We start from the raw sequence: 18,543 nt of genomic DNA, 5'->3' as shown, positions 1-18,543 counted from the left end.
AGATGGCCAGCTGTCGTGTTGAATCCACAAACACTATCACTTGTCGTTTGGTGTCTCTTCTCGGAGAACAGTAGAATGTTCATAAGGGAGGGTGCATTCATATTGCTATTTAACAAACCTGGGAAGAAGTATGATCCAATTGTTGGTATTATACTTGATGAAGCTAGCCTGGATTTTCAGCTGTACAGTAGTGCATGTTACACAAATTTACATCACCACAGTTTGTAAATGTTGCTTCATCAGTAAAGAGCACACATTGGAAAAACATGTCTCTTGCTAGCACTGGAGAACAAACTGACAAAATTCTATGCGATTTTTGAAGTCATGTCCTCTGAGTGCCTCATGTAGTGACAGATGATAAGGGTGGAATTTAGGTTGTTACAAGATGCAAATGACTCACATCTGGCTGATCCTTCATTTGTTGCCAATATGTCTCGTGCCACCACACAGAGTGATAAGCCAGAGCAGCTTTTCATGTGCTCAGTCAGTTAGTCTTCCTCCTCGTCCTGTGTTTGGCGTCGAAGCTGCCTGTTCGCAATATTAGACCTAATAATTCGTCCATGTGCCCGGCACAATGGATAGCAACGGTCAGGATAGACATCCCTATACTGCTGTATCACATCAACCGCATTTCTTTGACATTTGCCATGTAAAAATAACATGTCTAACTTCTTATTGGTGTATGTGTCTGCATGCAAGGAAACTTTAGACAGAAATGATCAGCCAATAGATAACACAGTCCCTGCTAGTTCTGCAATGCAGACAAGTTTACAGTCAAAATGCTTGATATGACATCATAGCCTGGTGTAGCGTATTTCCAACGTATTAGCCAATTCTGACCGACATGGCTTTCACTTGTACAATATTTCTCACATTCTTTTGCGGAAGATTTCAATGTCAGTATTAACAAGTGCTGTATCACTGCAGTTGCCTTTCCAAGAGGTTGAATGCAGTTGTGAAAAGTATATGATCCCATTAGAAGAAACATACTTTTTTCAGTATCTTGATTGATACCGGAGTTTAGAGCGTTATCCGTACAAAATATCACGTGCCCATCAGCATATTATTAATTCAGGAAAATCTCATTTTGATATATGGCACCATTCATGAAATAAATGGGATGCTATGTGGCTCACCCAAGCATTTATTGCAACAATATTGCAAATAGACATAAGGCAGTCTCTCTGTAGCTCCAAGCCTAATTGTGACATATGCAGTTCTAAATAACCTTATTATAGTAGCTCATGAGCATAACGATACTCTGATGCCATCATTTGATAGTATTACCTAATTATGTTTGTGGCCGGAGAACAGCAGGTACATATAAAAACTTTCCTCTCTGAAGTTGTGTGGTCTCTAAGATTTTTGTGATGCTACATGGTATACTCAATTTTGTGAAGCTTTTGTTACACCAGGAGGTTTGGAGTACCCTGCCCTAGCAGCTCTTGGTACAAAATTACCTGAATAATGCTGGCAAAGAACTTGCTTTAGCATCCACTGTAGTGACAACTAACACTACCTCCACATGATCATTTCTGCCAAGATGCCCTTGGTCTGCCATCAACCGAATATGCATTCATGTAAGTCTCAACTTGAAACTGACTCTTGGTCCGAAGGCTGCCAATATTTCAGTGTTTCACCTCCCACACCATCATTAATCATTTTCCTTTCAATGAGAGATACTACCCAAATTGTGGGTGCCTCATTTCATAAACCTTCCTTGAGAAAGTAAAATCCTTTTAATTACCTTGTTTACTGCTTATAAAACTTATTCCTAAAAAGTATTTTCTCTCTTCCACAAAGAAGTGGCTATAACTTGATGATAACATAACACTGTGCAAAACAAAGCCTCTCACCAGTTACCTTCGTTTCAAATGAAAAATCGTGCACAGTATTATTCACAATTATTATTACACTCTCTCCACATCCAGCTCTTCATGGACAGTTATGAATTGTCAACTCTAAGTGCACCTAAGAGCAAGTACACCTTACCAGTATATTATTCTTCTTTTACTCTACGAACTAGGTCATCATCTCATTACAACTCCTTGCTCGCATAACTTGTCACTCTAATAATTAATTAGCTTTGTTGACCTGTTAGTCAACAATGAATTACCTCTATTAGTAAAAGGTGTACAAAAATATAAAAAATACTATCCTTCTAGCCAGTATAGGTCTTACAAAATGATTAAAAAACCGTAGTTCTTGTATCACTTTGATGATGTTTGCAGTTCATTTGAAAAAATAGTTTCACTTGGTCCTTGGTGTACCAACCTTTTATAACTCCAGAGATTTTCTTTCAGCAGTAAGGCTTTGGGGTGTGGGATCTTATGGACTTTTAGTGTACCGTCATATAGATAAAAAATTTCTTTGATTTTTTTTTTTTTATGATTTGCACTTTTGGGGTAAGTTTTGACCATTACTAAATCTCTTACCTGAAATATGGGTTTCCCTAGCATACTAGTTGTGTTTTAGACATTCTCTGTTCAGCATTTTGGACCAAACAGTCATGCATGAAGTCACTTTGTGGGATCACCTTCATTAGGTGGCCATGCTATTAATGACAGTAATGGCTAACCCATTACCTTTTCGCCTACTGCCTCTAAGGAAGTCAACCCTGTGCTAGACTGAGGCACCTCATTCAAAATTTTCTTTAATTGGTGCATTAAGATGGCACACCTGGAATGTTTTGCGGAACAGTATGTTCTACAGAGACAGCGTAATTTTTTCGTCACGCACTCCACAGGATTCAGAAGTGAAATATATTCAGATATTAGTATGTGTTTAATGTCGTATTGATGTAATATCATTTTCAGCTGGTTATTTAAAAATGCATGCCTTTATCAAATAGTAATCCTTTAGGCACTTGCGAAAGCACAAGGTAGTTGCAAGTTAAATGTCAAACTACTCCCTGCACAGTGGTCCTCTTTAATGTATACAATTTCAGATGTTTAGGCCATAATCTATATACATAATTAATTCTTTGACTACTGAATAAAGTTTTAAAATTTTTTAAGGGCTTTCTAGATAGGAAATTTTCCAATAATGCATATCTTTATACATGATCTATTGTTGAGGTGGATTTTTCATGTCTAACACTTTCCTTACTGTCTGAATTAGTTTTCTTAACTGTGAATCATTGATCTGTTTGGATTTTGTGGCAGCAGCAAGCTCTCTTACTTTTAGGCAATGAACTCCAGTATTTAAAAAGTAGATATGATATTCTGCACCCAATCGTTCAGCAGTTTTCGTATAACTGATGCCTGTTAGATGCCGAGACAAGGCATCAGGATTAATACTGTATGAACCTTTTTTGTAATACATTTCAAATCCAAATTCTTGAAGGTAGTGTATCCCTTGCACCAATCTTGATGCAACAAGCAACAGCTCATCAGAAACATTAATGCTTGATGGTCCATATAAATTGTTGTTTTCCTTCACCGAAATCTTTTAAATCCGTGCACCACTCCATGGTCTTTCGTTTCCATTGTGTAGTAGTTTCTCTCACGTTTATTTCAAATGTGGCTTGCAAAAACAGTTAAATGGTTTAAACCTTCCTTATTACTTAATTCCCCCTGGAAAATTTCACAACCTTTCCTATAATCCAAAACATATCTTGCCAGAAAATTTCACAACCTCTCCCATAATCCATAACATATCTTGCATCTTGAACACTTACTCAAGACTAGGGTGGAAAAAAATTGGAGCATTTATTAGGTCTCTCTTTATGCTGTTAAAATGTTTCCTCCTCCTTCTTTCCCCAATTAAGTTGTTTGACTAAGTGTAGCAATATCGGACCACTCGAGTTGGTTCTCGATAAAAATTCCTAAAAAAATCCTACCTTTCCCAAAAGTGACTTCATTCCCTGTTTCTTCGGCTAGGACACTGAGAAATCACCTACACATGAAATGCGTCAGGTTAAGTCCCTCTACTGTCTGTAATATTACATAGAAATTTCACTTCACACCTTCCAAAAAAGGATTTGGACAACTTAATTGTGGTTACTTTCTCTTTCATTTTAATGATTACTGCCTTTAATACTACTAAATGTTCATTCTAGGTCTGATTTATTATTAAAATATTGTTAACATAAAGAATCAATTTTTGTAATAGCCGTCCCACTAGAGCTCAGTCTAACGCTTTAATGAAAACAGCAAGTGAAATACAGGGGTTGACTGAAAAGTAATGCCTCCACCTTCGTAACTCTTCAACTCTTGGCAGCACTGGTATGCGGCAGGTACTGGCTTGTTCCACAGTCTCTTCTCTATAGCTCCTGTTGGCGGGAAGCCTTACCATTGAACAGTTGTGTTGTTACAGTGTAAAGTATAAAGCCCTGCACAGACGGTTGGTCAATGCGATTTAAGCAAAGTGCAGTCATTGAATTCCTGACAGCAGAGGGTGTCACCCAAAGACAGATTCATCAGAGAATGAAACCAGTTTATAGTGATTGTGTTGATGTGAGTACAGTGCATTGTTGGGCAAGTAAGTTTAAAGATGTTGGGGGAACGTGACCTGCGTAACAAAGGGTTGGGTGTCCTGTGACAGCAACCACCAAGTTTCACAAGCAAAATGTTCTCAGGTTGATTTAGCAAGCACAATCAGCATTTCAAAAGAACATGTGGATCACATTATTGCTTTTCTTGGCTATCGGAAGATCTGTGCACGATGGATACTCACCACTGTCTTGCGCCCTCCATACATTCCAGATTTAGCACGGTCTGACTTCCACCTGTTCCTAATAATGAAAGATGATCTGCGGGGACATCATTATGTTCCTGATGAAGATGTTGAGATAATTGAGAGACTGTGGTTGCAGAAACAGTGTGTCGACTTCTTCTGTGACGGCGTCAGAAAACTTGTTCGTCGTTGGCAGAAATGTATCCAGTTGGCTGGCGATTATGTGGAAAAGTGAATATTGGTAATTAAAGATCACATTCTAAGAATTATTTCTGTGTTTGATTTATTAAAATATTCCCATCCAAACCTAGTTAACAAAGGTGGAGGCATTACTTTTCATTCAACCCTTGTATTTAAACCAGAGGGTAGCTAGCACCGTGGATTGGTAGGATCTACTTTCAGAAAGGAAAAATACTTTCTTGACTCTGGATGCAAAGTCTCTGGCCAATAGCTCACTGTAAAATCCATGGTACTAATAGATTTTGCCCTTTTAAGTTTAATTAAAATTTCTTCCGTAAGGACAAGGCAATCTCTTTCCATTTTGATAATTTAATTTAGTGTTCTAGCAGCAAGATCCAGTCATACACCCTCTCCTGGTTTCCTTACAGCTAATAGTGGATTATTAAAAGCACTTTTTAATCTTTCAATAATTCCTGGATCTACCATTTTTGCACTTTCTCTCTCAGCTGCTTCTTTTAAAGCTATTGGTAAAGGACCCATTCTGGGTTCTTGATTTTAATTTACATATTATCCCCTGATAACTTCGGGTTCATCAGAGAATATGGTGCCAAATTTGAACAGTTCTTTTAATTCATTCCTTCCATCCTTATTTAGTGAACTATTCTTGTTATGTTTGATTATTTCCTGCTGTTTGCTATTGACAGAATAATTTGTCACTTCTATGATATCTAGTCTGTGTTTCCAAAAGTAAGTACACTGAAACAGCCACCTGAACTTTGGTATCCAGTGTAACCTGTTCTTCTTATGAACTAACAAAGAAAATAATCAAGTCCTGATCATAGCTTTGTAGGCTCACAGAGAGGTTGTTGAAATCTAGCAAGGCATTGTATTTTCATAGCCAATCAATGATAATAGTGAAATGTTTAAATTCTGCTCCACCAGAAAAGAAGTGGCAACTACTTTCTTATTTATATCAAAGGTTAGTGACATCTATCATAACTTAATCTGCCCCTGTGGTACCTACAACTTTGACTCCCACAATTGGTAAGTTCTTTGGCAACAATACTAACATCACTTCCAGAATATAGAATAATGTTCACCCATGTATCTTAAATATTTCCATTAGCAGCTTTTTCTGTAAGCTGCTCCTTTCATTGTATCCTATAAAGTTTATAACTTTAGGCTGACTGTTATTCACTGTATTCTGTCACAGAGCATGGTGCTAATCTTGGGATGTCATTAGTCTTCTGAATTTTCAATAATCACTTCCCTGTGGATTTTCAAATACGAATCGATTCCTCTGTTTTTTTACACATTTTCGAACCGTTCCTGTTACCTTCTTTTGCCCAGGCACCAGGATTTTGTCTTGTAACCTGGCTATATTGGCTACTCTTGTCATTATTCCTCATCTGCTCTCTGTTACTGCCCTTACCATACTCTTCTCAGTTGTTTCTAAATCTGCCATCTTCTTTAGTTTTATACAAGATGTCTAATTATTCCAGGTAGCTAAGTACAGCACTAGCCCTTGACCATTCTGTTCCAGTCTCTCTCTCTCTCTCTCTCTCTCTCTCTCTCTCTCTCTCTCTCTCTCAAACATACACGAGCATTCTGCTAATAAGTACTGTGGTATTATGATTTTTGCTAATAGGTTCACTACAAACTTTATTTGATTCAGGTGCCACTCAAAATATTTTCTAAATCCTCCCCATCTTTTTAGTATAAGGGCCAGGATCTGGTAAGTATGAAGGACACTTCATCTGCCTCTAAATGCCCTGCCATAAACTGGTTCCTCCTTTATCTTCCCATGTGAGGGTTATCAGGTATATGATAATGTAATTCCCCTTCTGTTTGGGAAATGACTTGCCATATAATTACTGATTGCTAAGCTAAACTCTTCCCCCATTCACTTCATGAATGTCGCTTATTTTCACTAGCGTCGGACACTTGTTTTGTTGTGTGTTCCAGTGGTTCTCCAATACCATGTGGAAAATGTAGTGCACTTTCAATTTTGACTACTTCTATCATAACAGGCAGACACTTCTGTATAAAAACTCGGAGACCCATTTGCATACCTCTTGCAAATAGCCCTCTGCAGCTCTAAACGTCCAAACAGTGCATCTTTTTCTAATCAGTGGTCTTCCTCACAATATGAACACTCTTTGCTTGCACTGGTCTGTGAGACACACAGCACATTACGGTATTTTTGTACCTTCTTGAATTTTAAATTTTCTGACTACCCCCCCTCCGTCAGTAAGACTAAATATGGTTTTAAATTCCATATTTTGTTTTTCCAATTGCCCTCTGACACCTGACGATACTTCATTGATGTACACCAGAAACTCTTTAAGAACTAAATTAATTTTGTAAAAAATCTCTTTTCTTAATATAACATTGTTTTTGTTGATTTCATCTTCCATTTGTATTTTTAAATTCCCTATCTGTTCACTTAACATTAATATATCCTGTTTCGCAAGTAATTAATTACTAAAATGCTACCTGGGACCCGATACTATTTGCAGCGAAGGAGCAACAAAAATTTGATCTGAAATATTCCGCATAATCATTGATCAAATTTTAAAAATTTAAAATGCTGTTAAATCTGCTCATTAAGATGCGTAGTCTTATGTTAAAAGTGTGACACAGTAAGACAGGTGCTATAGGTAGAAACAGTGTGTTTGTCTGGAGACAGTGTGACTTAGGATGTGCAAATACATGAACTTCACTCATCCAGTATTTGAGAGCAAGATCACTGAGCGACTTCCAACCAATTTTATGCATAATTTCAAACCTTTATCAAACTTTTTTTCAATGCCATTCCCAGCAAGATGATGGAAGGAAAAGCGATTATCACTTGCTACATTTTCACTGTTTCCTGCAGTTTAACTTCAGCATCTGGCATGATGTTTTCATTTATTACTTCTGTACTACTAACGCTACTTGCAACCCTGTTTTCAGACTGTATCAACATATACCACTGACCTTTGTACACCATGTAGTTAAAGAGATATAACGTCATAAACATTTAGATGCGTGAAAAGCTACTTTTGCTTGAAATGGAATGCAAATTGCCCAGTTTATATTCATCCAGTGTTTCATAATTGGAGCACTTAGTGACATCCAACAAATTTTAAGCATAATTTCAAATGTTTCCTAAGCTTTTTCTTGCTTACCTGCTTAAAGGCAAATATTTTACACATTAAAGTGGTAATCATACATTTGAAGAATTGGGAGTTTAATGGAGCTTTTTTAATTGTGAATGTGTGTTATCAGTTCTGTCCCCAGAATTGCCTACCCTTGCACTCAGATCATCAATCTGTTTATTCCATTCCATTTTTGTATCTGCAGCCTGTTTAGCTGTGAATTAAATTTTTATTTATTTATTTTTTAACCTTCTCAAAATTTTCATCCAGTTTGATAGATAATTATAGTTTAGAATGTTTGTAATATAATGTAAAATCAGCATGATAGCTTGTTGGGCACATACAACACTTCACATTATAGTTTTACACAATGCCATACAACTGTTTCACTGCCAATATGAACTCACGTTATAAATTAATTGTTGCCTGTTGGCTGGAAAACAGTGTAGATCATCATCGCCAGACAGCGGATGCACCCAGCTACCACCACGACCATGTTACAATGTCTCGTTGGCTTCAGCGTCATCATCTGTAGCAAGCATTGTCTGCTCGCTAGCCCTTGGAACAGCAGCATCAGATTCATCTTGCTCAGTCATCAGTGGCCGCAGGATGCTCTTCCAGACCCACTCTCAGCTCGGTTCAGCTCTCTTCAGTGCACTCTCCAATCTCTTTCAGTCTCCTGTCATCCTGTGTGCATGTGTCACCAGCTGCTGGTCTGAAGAACTGTGTTCAGATTTCATTTAACCAGAGCACTAGTAACACCAAACACTTAAAGTATTTCTTTCTTGAAATAGCAGAACCTTAATATTGGAATGAGACTTGATTGGCTGGCCGGCGTGGCCGAGCAGTTCTAGGCGCTTCAGTCTGGAACCACATGACCCCTACGGTCGCTGGTTCGAATCCTGCCTCGGGCATGGATGTGTGTGATGTCCTTAGGTTAGTTAGGTTTAAGTAGTTCTAAGTTGTAGAGGACTGATGACCTCAGATGTTAAGTCCCATAGTGCTCAGAGCCATTTTTTGAGACTTGATTTGGGAAGGGAAGGGGAGGGGGAAAGGGTTGGAGAGAGAATCTGTTAACTTGTTCTCTAGAGATGGCAGTTCAGTAGATAAAAAGTCTGAGTCTGTAATTGATGAAGAACATACAAAAATTTAATTATCTCAGACTTTGATCGTAATCTCAAAATGTTTGTATGGCTGAAGAATTTCTTCTACTGCTTGCATATATAAACACCGTGTAGACTGTTGTATCTTCCTTCTGTGTAAATAAAAATGCAAATGTTCATTTGTACAAAATCATGTCTCTGAAAATTTGTCACCAATTGCTTTGAAATTTTGACACTTGGTTGCTTTCGAATTGCACGTGTTTTCAGGTGCATTCTGGGATGCCCAATATAATATAAAAATGTAGATGTGGTGCAATGATTGTAGGAGAAATATATAAAAATATGTATGTGTTCAAACAGTGGATGTGTGTGTGTGTGTGTGTGTGTGAGAGAGAGAGAGAGAGAGAGAGAGAGAGAGAGAGAGAGAGAGAGAAGGGAAACCATTGTTACCAAAAATCTCAAAATGTTCCTGACAGATTTACTTAAAATTTATGAACATTCAATGATAGTTGTCATTACTCCATCCAGCATTTTCCTTGTTTGTTTTTCTTGTGAACTTTCAGACAAACATAGGCTATATATTTTCAATGTATGCAATATATAAATATATATGCAATACAAAGAGAGGAAACAATGTTACTAAAAATCTGGAGAAGCACTTGACCGGTTTGCTTCAAATTTTCACACTTTACCGTAATAAACATTTGGACACATGTAGGCTATAGTGAAACATTGTTAGTGAACAGGAAAGTTGTATTTGTGGCTTATGGGGTTAGGATTAGAATACTACTATAGGAATAGATTGAGAGAGGCGGTGGAACAAAATTAACAGAGAAAGAGAGGAGGAAGTGATGCACAAAGAGAGGAGATAGTAGAAAATGGATGGGGAGGGGGGGGGGGGGGTTGATGGACAGAGGGGGAAGAGGAATTTAGGACATGTCCAGTTCCCAAACATATTTAGCAGTTTTCAATTTAACCAGACTGACCCACAGCAATGCTTGTCCAGACGGAGCTACTTGTAAATAAAATTACTATTGCCTTCTAATTACATAGAAATACGTCATTAATAGCAGAACATCACAGATTAACTACTAGATCATTACAATTTGGTTACAGTTACTGTTAGATTTTTATTTGTTTGTTATTACAATAGTATCAGTTGACACCTGATATAACCACAGTTTCGCAGCAGTTGCCAGCAAGATTTTCTCACTGTCAACTGGCCATCACTTCAAGTTGTAGCAATGGGCAGTTCAGCATCTCTGGCCACAACAGCAAAGAACAGCGAAGACTCTACCATCAGCATATTGCATCACCCTAGGTCTTAACACGAAATAAAGAAAACACATATTCAGTCAACAAACAGTTGCAATAATACACGAATTAGGCATATAAATTTAAATCACTTGCCTGTACATGCATTAAATTTCATGCTATTGTCTTCTCTCCTGCATTTGCTAAGGTGGTAAGAATAGTAGCTTCCGGTATTCTGCTACATGACTACAGCTCAGTCAAGAGCGTTGCCAGGATATTCAAAGTTTGTTACTTTGTTCCTTTGAATGATCTTCGTATGTTATTAACATGGTATTATAACATTGCTCTCACAAAATACACCCTTGTTGTCATTATTTTTATTTGAATGCAGCAGGAAATTTTTTCACATTCAAAAATTTCCCAAGCAGAATGTTTTCATCTGTATGTTCAAGAATCAAAGGAATAAAATTATTGTTGTTATTAAAGAATTGTAAGTTATGGACATATGGGGCGCTTTAACTTAGTCATGTGTAACTGTACATGTGTAGATTATACCTTAAGTGCAATTCCCTTGATCCTGGACAACTCAGTAGAGGAAGTTACATTCCTGCTGGCCATATTTAGTAGTTTCCATAATAATTCAGATTCATTTTGTAATTAATACTAAAACTCAGTGATTTTTAACGTTTTATTATTCTTTCATTATTGTTTGTTATTCACTTTAGTTTCATTTATTATTAACAATGAAAAATTTATGTAATTTTAAATTTAATTGCATCAAGTTTCTAAAAAATTGATAATTATTATTTGACACAATTGCAGGCCAACTTATTACTTCAGGAGTCAACACATTTAGTAATGTCAATAGACACATGTAAAAGTACACAACATTACACTAGCTTTTGGAACTCTTAATTCCTTCCTTGGGTAGGAGAGAGGGATAGGTTGGGGAAGGCTTAAAAGGGGAGGGGAGGTCACTCAGACCCCAGGACAGGTGGACCCCTATCAGTGCTTAAATATTTGCATCCTGAAGGTAAATATGGGCCAGCAATTCTGTTTCACAATTTTAGAATGTTTTTGTCTGAAATTTCCTTTTCATACAATTAATAATTTATTTCAGAGCCTTTGGTGGAATATTTTGCATACATTGTGAAACTTGCTCCAGACGAGTGTCCAAACTACGATTTATGCCGCAAAATTTTTAAAGATGGACTGAAAAAGTGTTTAGGCTCACTGCAGAATGTTAAATTGGAATTCAGTATTACTTCTGAACAGAAGCCAAAGAAGCCTGTTCGTAACACTAAAAGAAGTGCTAAAGTTGTTCTTTCATCACCGTCGTCAGATGAAGACTCTCCGAAGAGAATAGCAATATCTAAAAGAAAAAACAATCGTGAAGCCAGAAATGTTCATGACATGTCAGATGAAGAAATGGATTTTAGCTCTAGTGACAGTGAAGCTAATAACTATGTTGTATCAAAGCCCAAATCAAGGTCTGGAAAGAGAAATCATTAATTATAAATGCTGAAAAATTATAAGTAAAGCTCTTTTGTATTGCAAATAGGAGACAAAAACCATAATTAAAGTGGATGTTTTATTGTGTTCTCCTTTATTCTAAATGGTTTTAATAAGTTTTAATCTTAAATAGTCATTTTTTTTTCAAAATTAATATTATAAACAACTGTTTCATTCCTTCCACAAAGTTAACCTGATTGTACGTAGTACTTCAGAACCATAGAGTGAGCTGCTTATTTGCAGTGACACTTAAGCCACACTCATTCACAGATCTATTTCTGTGACAAGATTTCTTCGCGGTAAGAATGATTTTATTTACATCGCATACTTGTATTTTTGAAGTATTATGTCTTAAAATATAGATTTATGTTTGAGTTTAGCAGGTATTATGTTTTGTATTCCTAATAAAACTGTACTTTTTGTTAATTCAATCATAGGTTTATAAAATTTGTGGCATATTTGTACTTTAGACGGTGCCTAATAAAAATATTGTCTTTTTGTCCAAGTATTTAATTTGATTTTTAACCTTTGAAATCATGTGAAACCTGCTTTCATTTTAAATAATGGAAAGTCCATGTTGTAATATCAACAGTATTATGAGAAGGATAAGTTTTTACTCACCATAAAGATGATACGTTGAGTTGCAGACATACACAACAAAAAGATAGTGTTTTTTTGTTGTGCCTGTATGCAGCTCAACGTATCACCTTTATGGTGAGTAGCTTTTTTTATTTCCTTGTGTGATAGTCCTGTATTTGTACTTGTGTATTATAACAGTAGCACTCATTTACATAATTATAGTCATTCACTAATGTCCATTTCTCTTAATGCAACTCTTTAACAGCAGCAAATTGCTATCAAAAAGGAATATAGCTGGATTTTGGTTGAGTAGTAATGTGATATAATTTGATTGAAATCTAACAGAGACATATTTGTTCACAAAAGTTCATGTGGGGTGAACACACATAATTGATGCAGTCACTGAATGAAGTTCTTAAATCACTGTCCTTGATGTCTAACAGTCATGGCAACACAAAAAATATGTGCACAATAAGTAAATATTGGAGACAACATAGTTCATAGTTTGACCGTACTGTCACAGTGAGAATATTGAAGTTTGGCACAGTCCATGACACTAATTACACATTCACTGTTCAAGCAATCATATACAATAGTCTCCGAATTATTTAATAAACTCTCAGATGCGAAATCAAGACAAATTATGGTACATTATCTGCAATATATTTGCCTGTATTTACAGATATAGATCTTGCAAATTTCACAACTCTTCACATACTGGTCCACAACTTCCATTTGTGAGTTGACAATAATTTAAAAAATGAAGGCTTTTAGATACAGAAATGATTTCTATTGAATTACACAGGCTAATTGAACTCAGTATGGGATCCTATTTTGGTAACAATCTTTTCAATAAGGATGTTACTCTGAAACCAAGTGAAGCAAGAGTTACACATTTTCGTCATTCGCTGTATATATTTTGTAGTTATTGAAATATCTTTTTCATGTACTTTATCAAGAAGTTGGTAGTCAGATATATGTTTACAAATTAACAATGATAATGAAATCTGAAAGTGCTTGTGTTTCGTAATTATTGTGATTTTTAGGGTAACTAGTCAGTCATTAACTCCTGATATCCAAAGGCACACAACAGACAATAAAATGAAGTTGGTTAAGGAGTCAGTATTTGGAATTTTAGGGTACTCCATAAAAATAACATTATCTACGATATCATGAAAAATTTGAAACATATAATAGTTTTGGAGGGTATATAACAGATGGAAAGGATCCGTCTGCTTTGTTAAAGTACGACTTAAGTATCCTGAAAACTGAGGTCCTGTCACAGTTTTTAGCTGCCCCACAGACAAAATAAGAAGTGCACATAGTCATCAGTCTCTCTCTCTCTCTCTCTCTCTCTCTATATATATATATATATATATATATATATATATATATATATAATATATAACAAAGATGATGTGACTTACCAAATGAAAGTGCTAGCAGGTCGACAGACACACAAACAAACACTAACATACACACAAAATTCAAGCTTTCGCAACAAACTGTTACCTCATCAGGAAAGAGGGAAGGAGAGCGAAAGACGAAAGGATGTGGGTTTTAAGGGAGAGGGTAAGGAGTCATTCCAATCCCGGGAGTGGAAAGACTTACCTTAGGGGGAAAAAAGGACGAGAATACACTCGCGCGCACACACACACATATCCATCCACACAAATACAGACACAAGCAGACATATTTAAAGACAAAGTCTTTGTCTTTAAAAACAAAGATGATGTGACTTACCAAACGAAAGCGCTGGCACGTCGATAGACACACAAACAAACACAAACATACACGTGTGTGTGTGTGTGTGTGTGTGTGTGTGTGTGTGTGTCTATCGACGTGCCAGCGCTTTCGTTTGGTAAGTCACATCATCTTTGTTTTTAGATATATTTTTCCCATGTGGAATGTTTCCCTCTATTAATTTATATATATATATATATAATAGAGGGAAACAACCCATGTGGGAAAAATTTATCAAAAAACAAAGATGATGTGACTTACTAAACGAAAGCGCTGGCAGGTCGAAAGACACACAAAATTCAAGCTTTTGCAACAAACTGTTGCCTCATCAGGAAAGAGGGAAAGACGAAAGGATGTGGGTTTTAAGGGAGAGGGTAAGGAGTCATTCCAATCCCGGGAGCGGAAAGACTTACCTTAGGGATCCATCCTCCATGAAAACCTCCCCACTCCTCCAAGAGTGTCTTTCCGCCGTCCACCTAACCATCGTAACCTGTTAGTTCATCCCTATGAAATCCCCAAACCACCTTCCCTACCCTCTGGCTCCTATCCTTGTAACCGCCTCCGGTGTAAAACCTGTCCCATGCACCCTCCCACCACCACCTACTCCAGTCCTGTAACCGGAAGGTGTACACGACCAAAGGCAGAGCCACGTGTGAAAGCACCCACGTGATTTACCAACTGGCCTGCCTACACTGTGATGCATTCTATGTGGGAATGACCAGCAACAAACTGTCCATTCGCATGAACGGACACAGGCAGACAGTGTTTGTTGGTAATGAGGATCACCCTGTGGCTAAACATGCCTTGGTGCACGGCCAGCACATCTTGGCACAGTGTTACACCGTCCGGGTTATCTGGATACTTCCCACCAACACCAACCTATCCGAACTCTGGAGATGGGAACTTGCTCTCAATATATCCTCTCTTCCCGTTACCCACCAGGTCTCAATCTCCGCTAATTTCAAGTTGCCGCCACTCATACCTCACCTGTCATTCAACACCATCTTTGCCTCTGCACTTCCGCCTCGACTGACATCTCTGCCCAAACTCTTTGTCTTTAAATATGTCTGCTTGTGTCTGTATATGTGTGGATGGATGTGTGTGTGTGTGTGTGTGTGTGTGTGTGTGTGTGTGTGTGTGTGTGTGTGTGTGTGTGTGTGTGTGCGAGTGCGAGTGTATACCCGTCCTTTTTTCCCCCTAAGGTAAGTCTTTCCGCTCCCGGGATTGGAATGACTCCTTACCCTCTCCCTTAAAACCCACATCCTTTCGTCTTTCCTGATGAGGCAACAGTTTGTTGCGAAAGCTTGAATTTTGTGTGTATGTTTGTGTTTGTTTGTGTGTATTTCGACCTGCCAGCGCTTTCGTTTGGTAAGTCACACCATCTTTGTTTTTTGAGATATATATATATATATATATATATATATATATATATATATATATATATATAAAAAGAAAGATGATGAAACTTACCAAACAAAAGCGCTGGCAGGTCGATAGACACACAAACAAACACAAACATACACACAAAATTCTAGCTTTCGCAACCAATGGTTGCCTCGTCAGGAAAGAGGGAAGGAGAAGGAAAGACAAAAGGATATGGGTTTTAAGGGAGAGGGTAAGGAGTCATTCCAATCCCGGGAGCGGAAAGACTTACCTTAGGGGGAAAAAAGGACAGGTATACACTCGCACACACACACACATCCATCCACACATACACAGACACAAGCAGACATTTGTAAAGGCAAAGAGTTTGGGCAGAGATGTCAGTCGGGGCGGATGTACAGAGGCAAAGATGAAGTTGAAAGACAGGTGGGGTATGAGCGGCGGCAAATTGAAATTAGAAATTAGCGGAGATTGAGGCCTGGCGGATAGCGAGAAGAAAGGATATGCTGAAGGGCAAGTTCCCATCTCCGGAGTTCTGACAGGTTGGTGTTAGTGGGAAGTATCCAGATAACCCGGACGGTGTAACACTGTGCCAAGATGTGCTGGCCGTGCACCAAGGCATGTTTAGCCACAGGGTGATCCTCATTACCAACAAACACTGTCTGCCTGTGTCCATTCATGCGAATGGACAGTTTGTTGCTGGTCATTCCCACATAGAACGCTTCACAGTGTAGGCAGGTCAGTTGGTAAATCACGTGGGTGCTTTCACACGTGGCTCTGCCTTTGATCGTGTACACCTTCCGGGTTACAGGACTGGAATAGGTGGTGGTGGGAGGGTGCATGGGACAGGTTTTACACCGGGGGCGGTTACAGGGGTAGGAGCCAGAGGGTAGGGAAGGTGGTTTGGGGATTTCATAGGGATGAACTAAGAGGTTGCGAAGGTTAGGTGGACGGCGGAAAGACACTCTTGGTGGAGTGGGGAGGATTTCATGAAGGATGGATCTCATTTCAGGGCAGGATTTGAGGAAGTCGTATCCCTGCTGGAGAGCCACATTCAGAATCTGATCCAGTCCCGGAAAGTATCCTGTCACAAGTGGGGCACTTTTGGGGTTCTTCTGTGGAAGGTTCCGGGTTTGAGGAGATGAGGATGTGGCTCTGGTTATTTGCTTCTGTACCAGGTCGGGAGGGTAGTTACGGGATGCAAAAGCTGTTTTTAGGTTGTTGGTGTAATGGTTCAAGGATTCCGGACTGGAGCAGATTCGTTTGCCACGAAGACCTAGGCTGTAGGGAAGGGACCGTTTGATGTGGAATGGGTGGCAGCTGTCATAATGGAGGTGCTGTTGCTTGTTGGTGGGTTTAATGTGGACGGACGTGTGAAGCTGGCCATTGGACAGGTGGAGGTCAACGTCAAGGAAAGTGGCATGGGATTTGGAGTAGGACCAGGTGAATCTGATGGAACCAAAGGAGTTGAGGTTGGAGAGGAAATTCTGGAGTTCTTCTTCACTGTGAGTCCAGATCACGAAAATGTCATCAATAAATCTGTACCAAACTTCGGGTTGGCAGGCCTGGGTAACCAGGAAGGCTTCCTCTAAGCGACCCATGAATAGGTTGGCATACGAGGGGGCCATCCTGGTACCCATGGCTGTTCCCTTTAATTGTTGGTATGTCTGGCCTTCAAAAGTGAAGAAGTTGTGGGTCAGGATGAAGCTGGCTAAGGTAATGAGGAAAGAGGTTTTAGGTAGGGCGGCAGGTGATCGGCGTGAAAGGAAGTGCTCCATCGCAGCGAGGCCCTGGACATGCGGAATATTTGTGTATAAGGAAGTGGCATCAATGGTTACAAGGATGGTTTCCGGGGGTAACAGACTGGGTAGGGATTCCAGGCGTTTGAGAAAGTGGTTGGTGTCTTTGATGAAGGATGGGAGACTGCATGTAATGGGTTGAAGGTGTTGATCTACGTAGGCAGAGATGCGTTCGGTGGGGGCTTGGTAACCAGCTACAATGGGACGGCCGGGATGATTGGGTTTGTGAATTTTGGGAAGAAGGTAGAAGGTAGGGGTGCGGAGTGTTGGTGGGGTCAGGAGGTTGATGGAGTCGGGTGAAAGGTTTTGTAGGGGGCCTAAGGTTCTGAGGATTCCTTGAAGCTCCGCCTGGACATCAGGAATGGGATTGCCTTGGCAAACTTTGTAAGTAGTGTTGTCTGAAAGCTGACGCAGTCCCTCAGCCACATACTCCCGACGATCAAGTACCACAGTTGTGGAACCCTTGTCCGCCGGAAGAATGACGATGGATCGGTCAGCCTTCAGATCACGGATAGCCTGGGCTTCAGCAGTGGTGATGTTGGGAGTAGGATTAAGGTTTTTTAAGAAGGATTGAGAGGCAAGGCTGGAAGTCAGAAATTCCTGGAAGGTTAGGAGAGGGTGATTTTGAGGAAGAGGAGGTGGGTCCCGCTGTGACGGAGGACGGAACTGTTCCAGGCATGGTTCAATTTGGATAGTGTCTTGGGGAGTTGGATCATTAGGAGTAGGATTAGGATCATTTTTCTTCGTGGCAAAGTGATATTTCCAGCAGAGAGTACGGGTGTAGGACAGTAAATCTTTGACGAGGGCTGTTTGGTTAAATCTGGGAGTGGGGCTGAAGGTGAGGCCTTTGGATAGGACAGAGGTTTCGGATTGGGAGAGAGGTTTGGAGGAAAGGTTAACTACTGAATTGGGGTGTTGTGGTTCCAGATTGCGTTGATTGGAATTTTGAGGTTTTGGAGGGAGTGGAGCTGGAAGTGGGAGATTGAGTAGATGGGAGAGACTGGGTTTGTGTGCAATGAGAGGAGGTTGAGGTTTGCTGGAAAGGTTGTGAAGGGTGAGTGAGTTGCCTTTCCGGAGGTGGGAAACCAGGAGATTGGATAGTTTTTTAAGTTGGAGGGTGGCATGCTGCTCTAATTTGCGGTTGGCCTGTAGGAGGATGCTCTGAACAACAGG

The 18,543-nt window shown here is 39.2% G+C and overlaps 1 protein-coding gene across 2 annotated transcripts in view; it reads left to right on the top strand.

Moving 5' to 3' along the window:
- The window catches only part of LOC124794141 (serine/threonine-protein kinase VRK1), a 286,964-nt gene extending 274,590 nt beyond the window's left edge, over window positions 1–12,374 (top strand). For both annotated transcript variants that reach the window (XM_047258076.1, XM_047258075.1), the window contains exon 8: window positions 11,475–12,374. In XM_047258076.1, the coding sequence (XP_047114032.1) occupies window positions 11,475–11,866 (392 nt within the window). In that variant the 3' untranslated portion in view covers window positions 11,867–12,374. The remainder of the gene's footprint in view (window positions 1–11,474) is intronic.
- Window positions 12,375–18,543: the final 6,169 nt, after the last annotated feature.

This window comes from Schistocerca piceifrons, chromosome 1, assembly GCF_021461385.2.
Source record: "Schistocerca piceifrons isolate TAMUIC-IGC-003096 chromosome 1, iqSchPice1.1, whole genome shotgun sequence".
Lineage (NCBI taxonomy): Eukaryota > Metazoa > Arthropoda > Insecta > Orthoptera > Acrididae > Schistocerca > Schistocerca piceifrons.
This window is presented reverse-complemented; position numbering and strand designations above follow the sequence as displayed.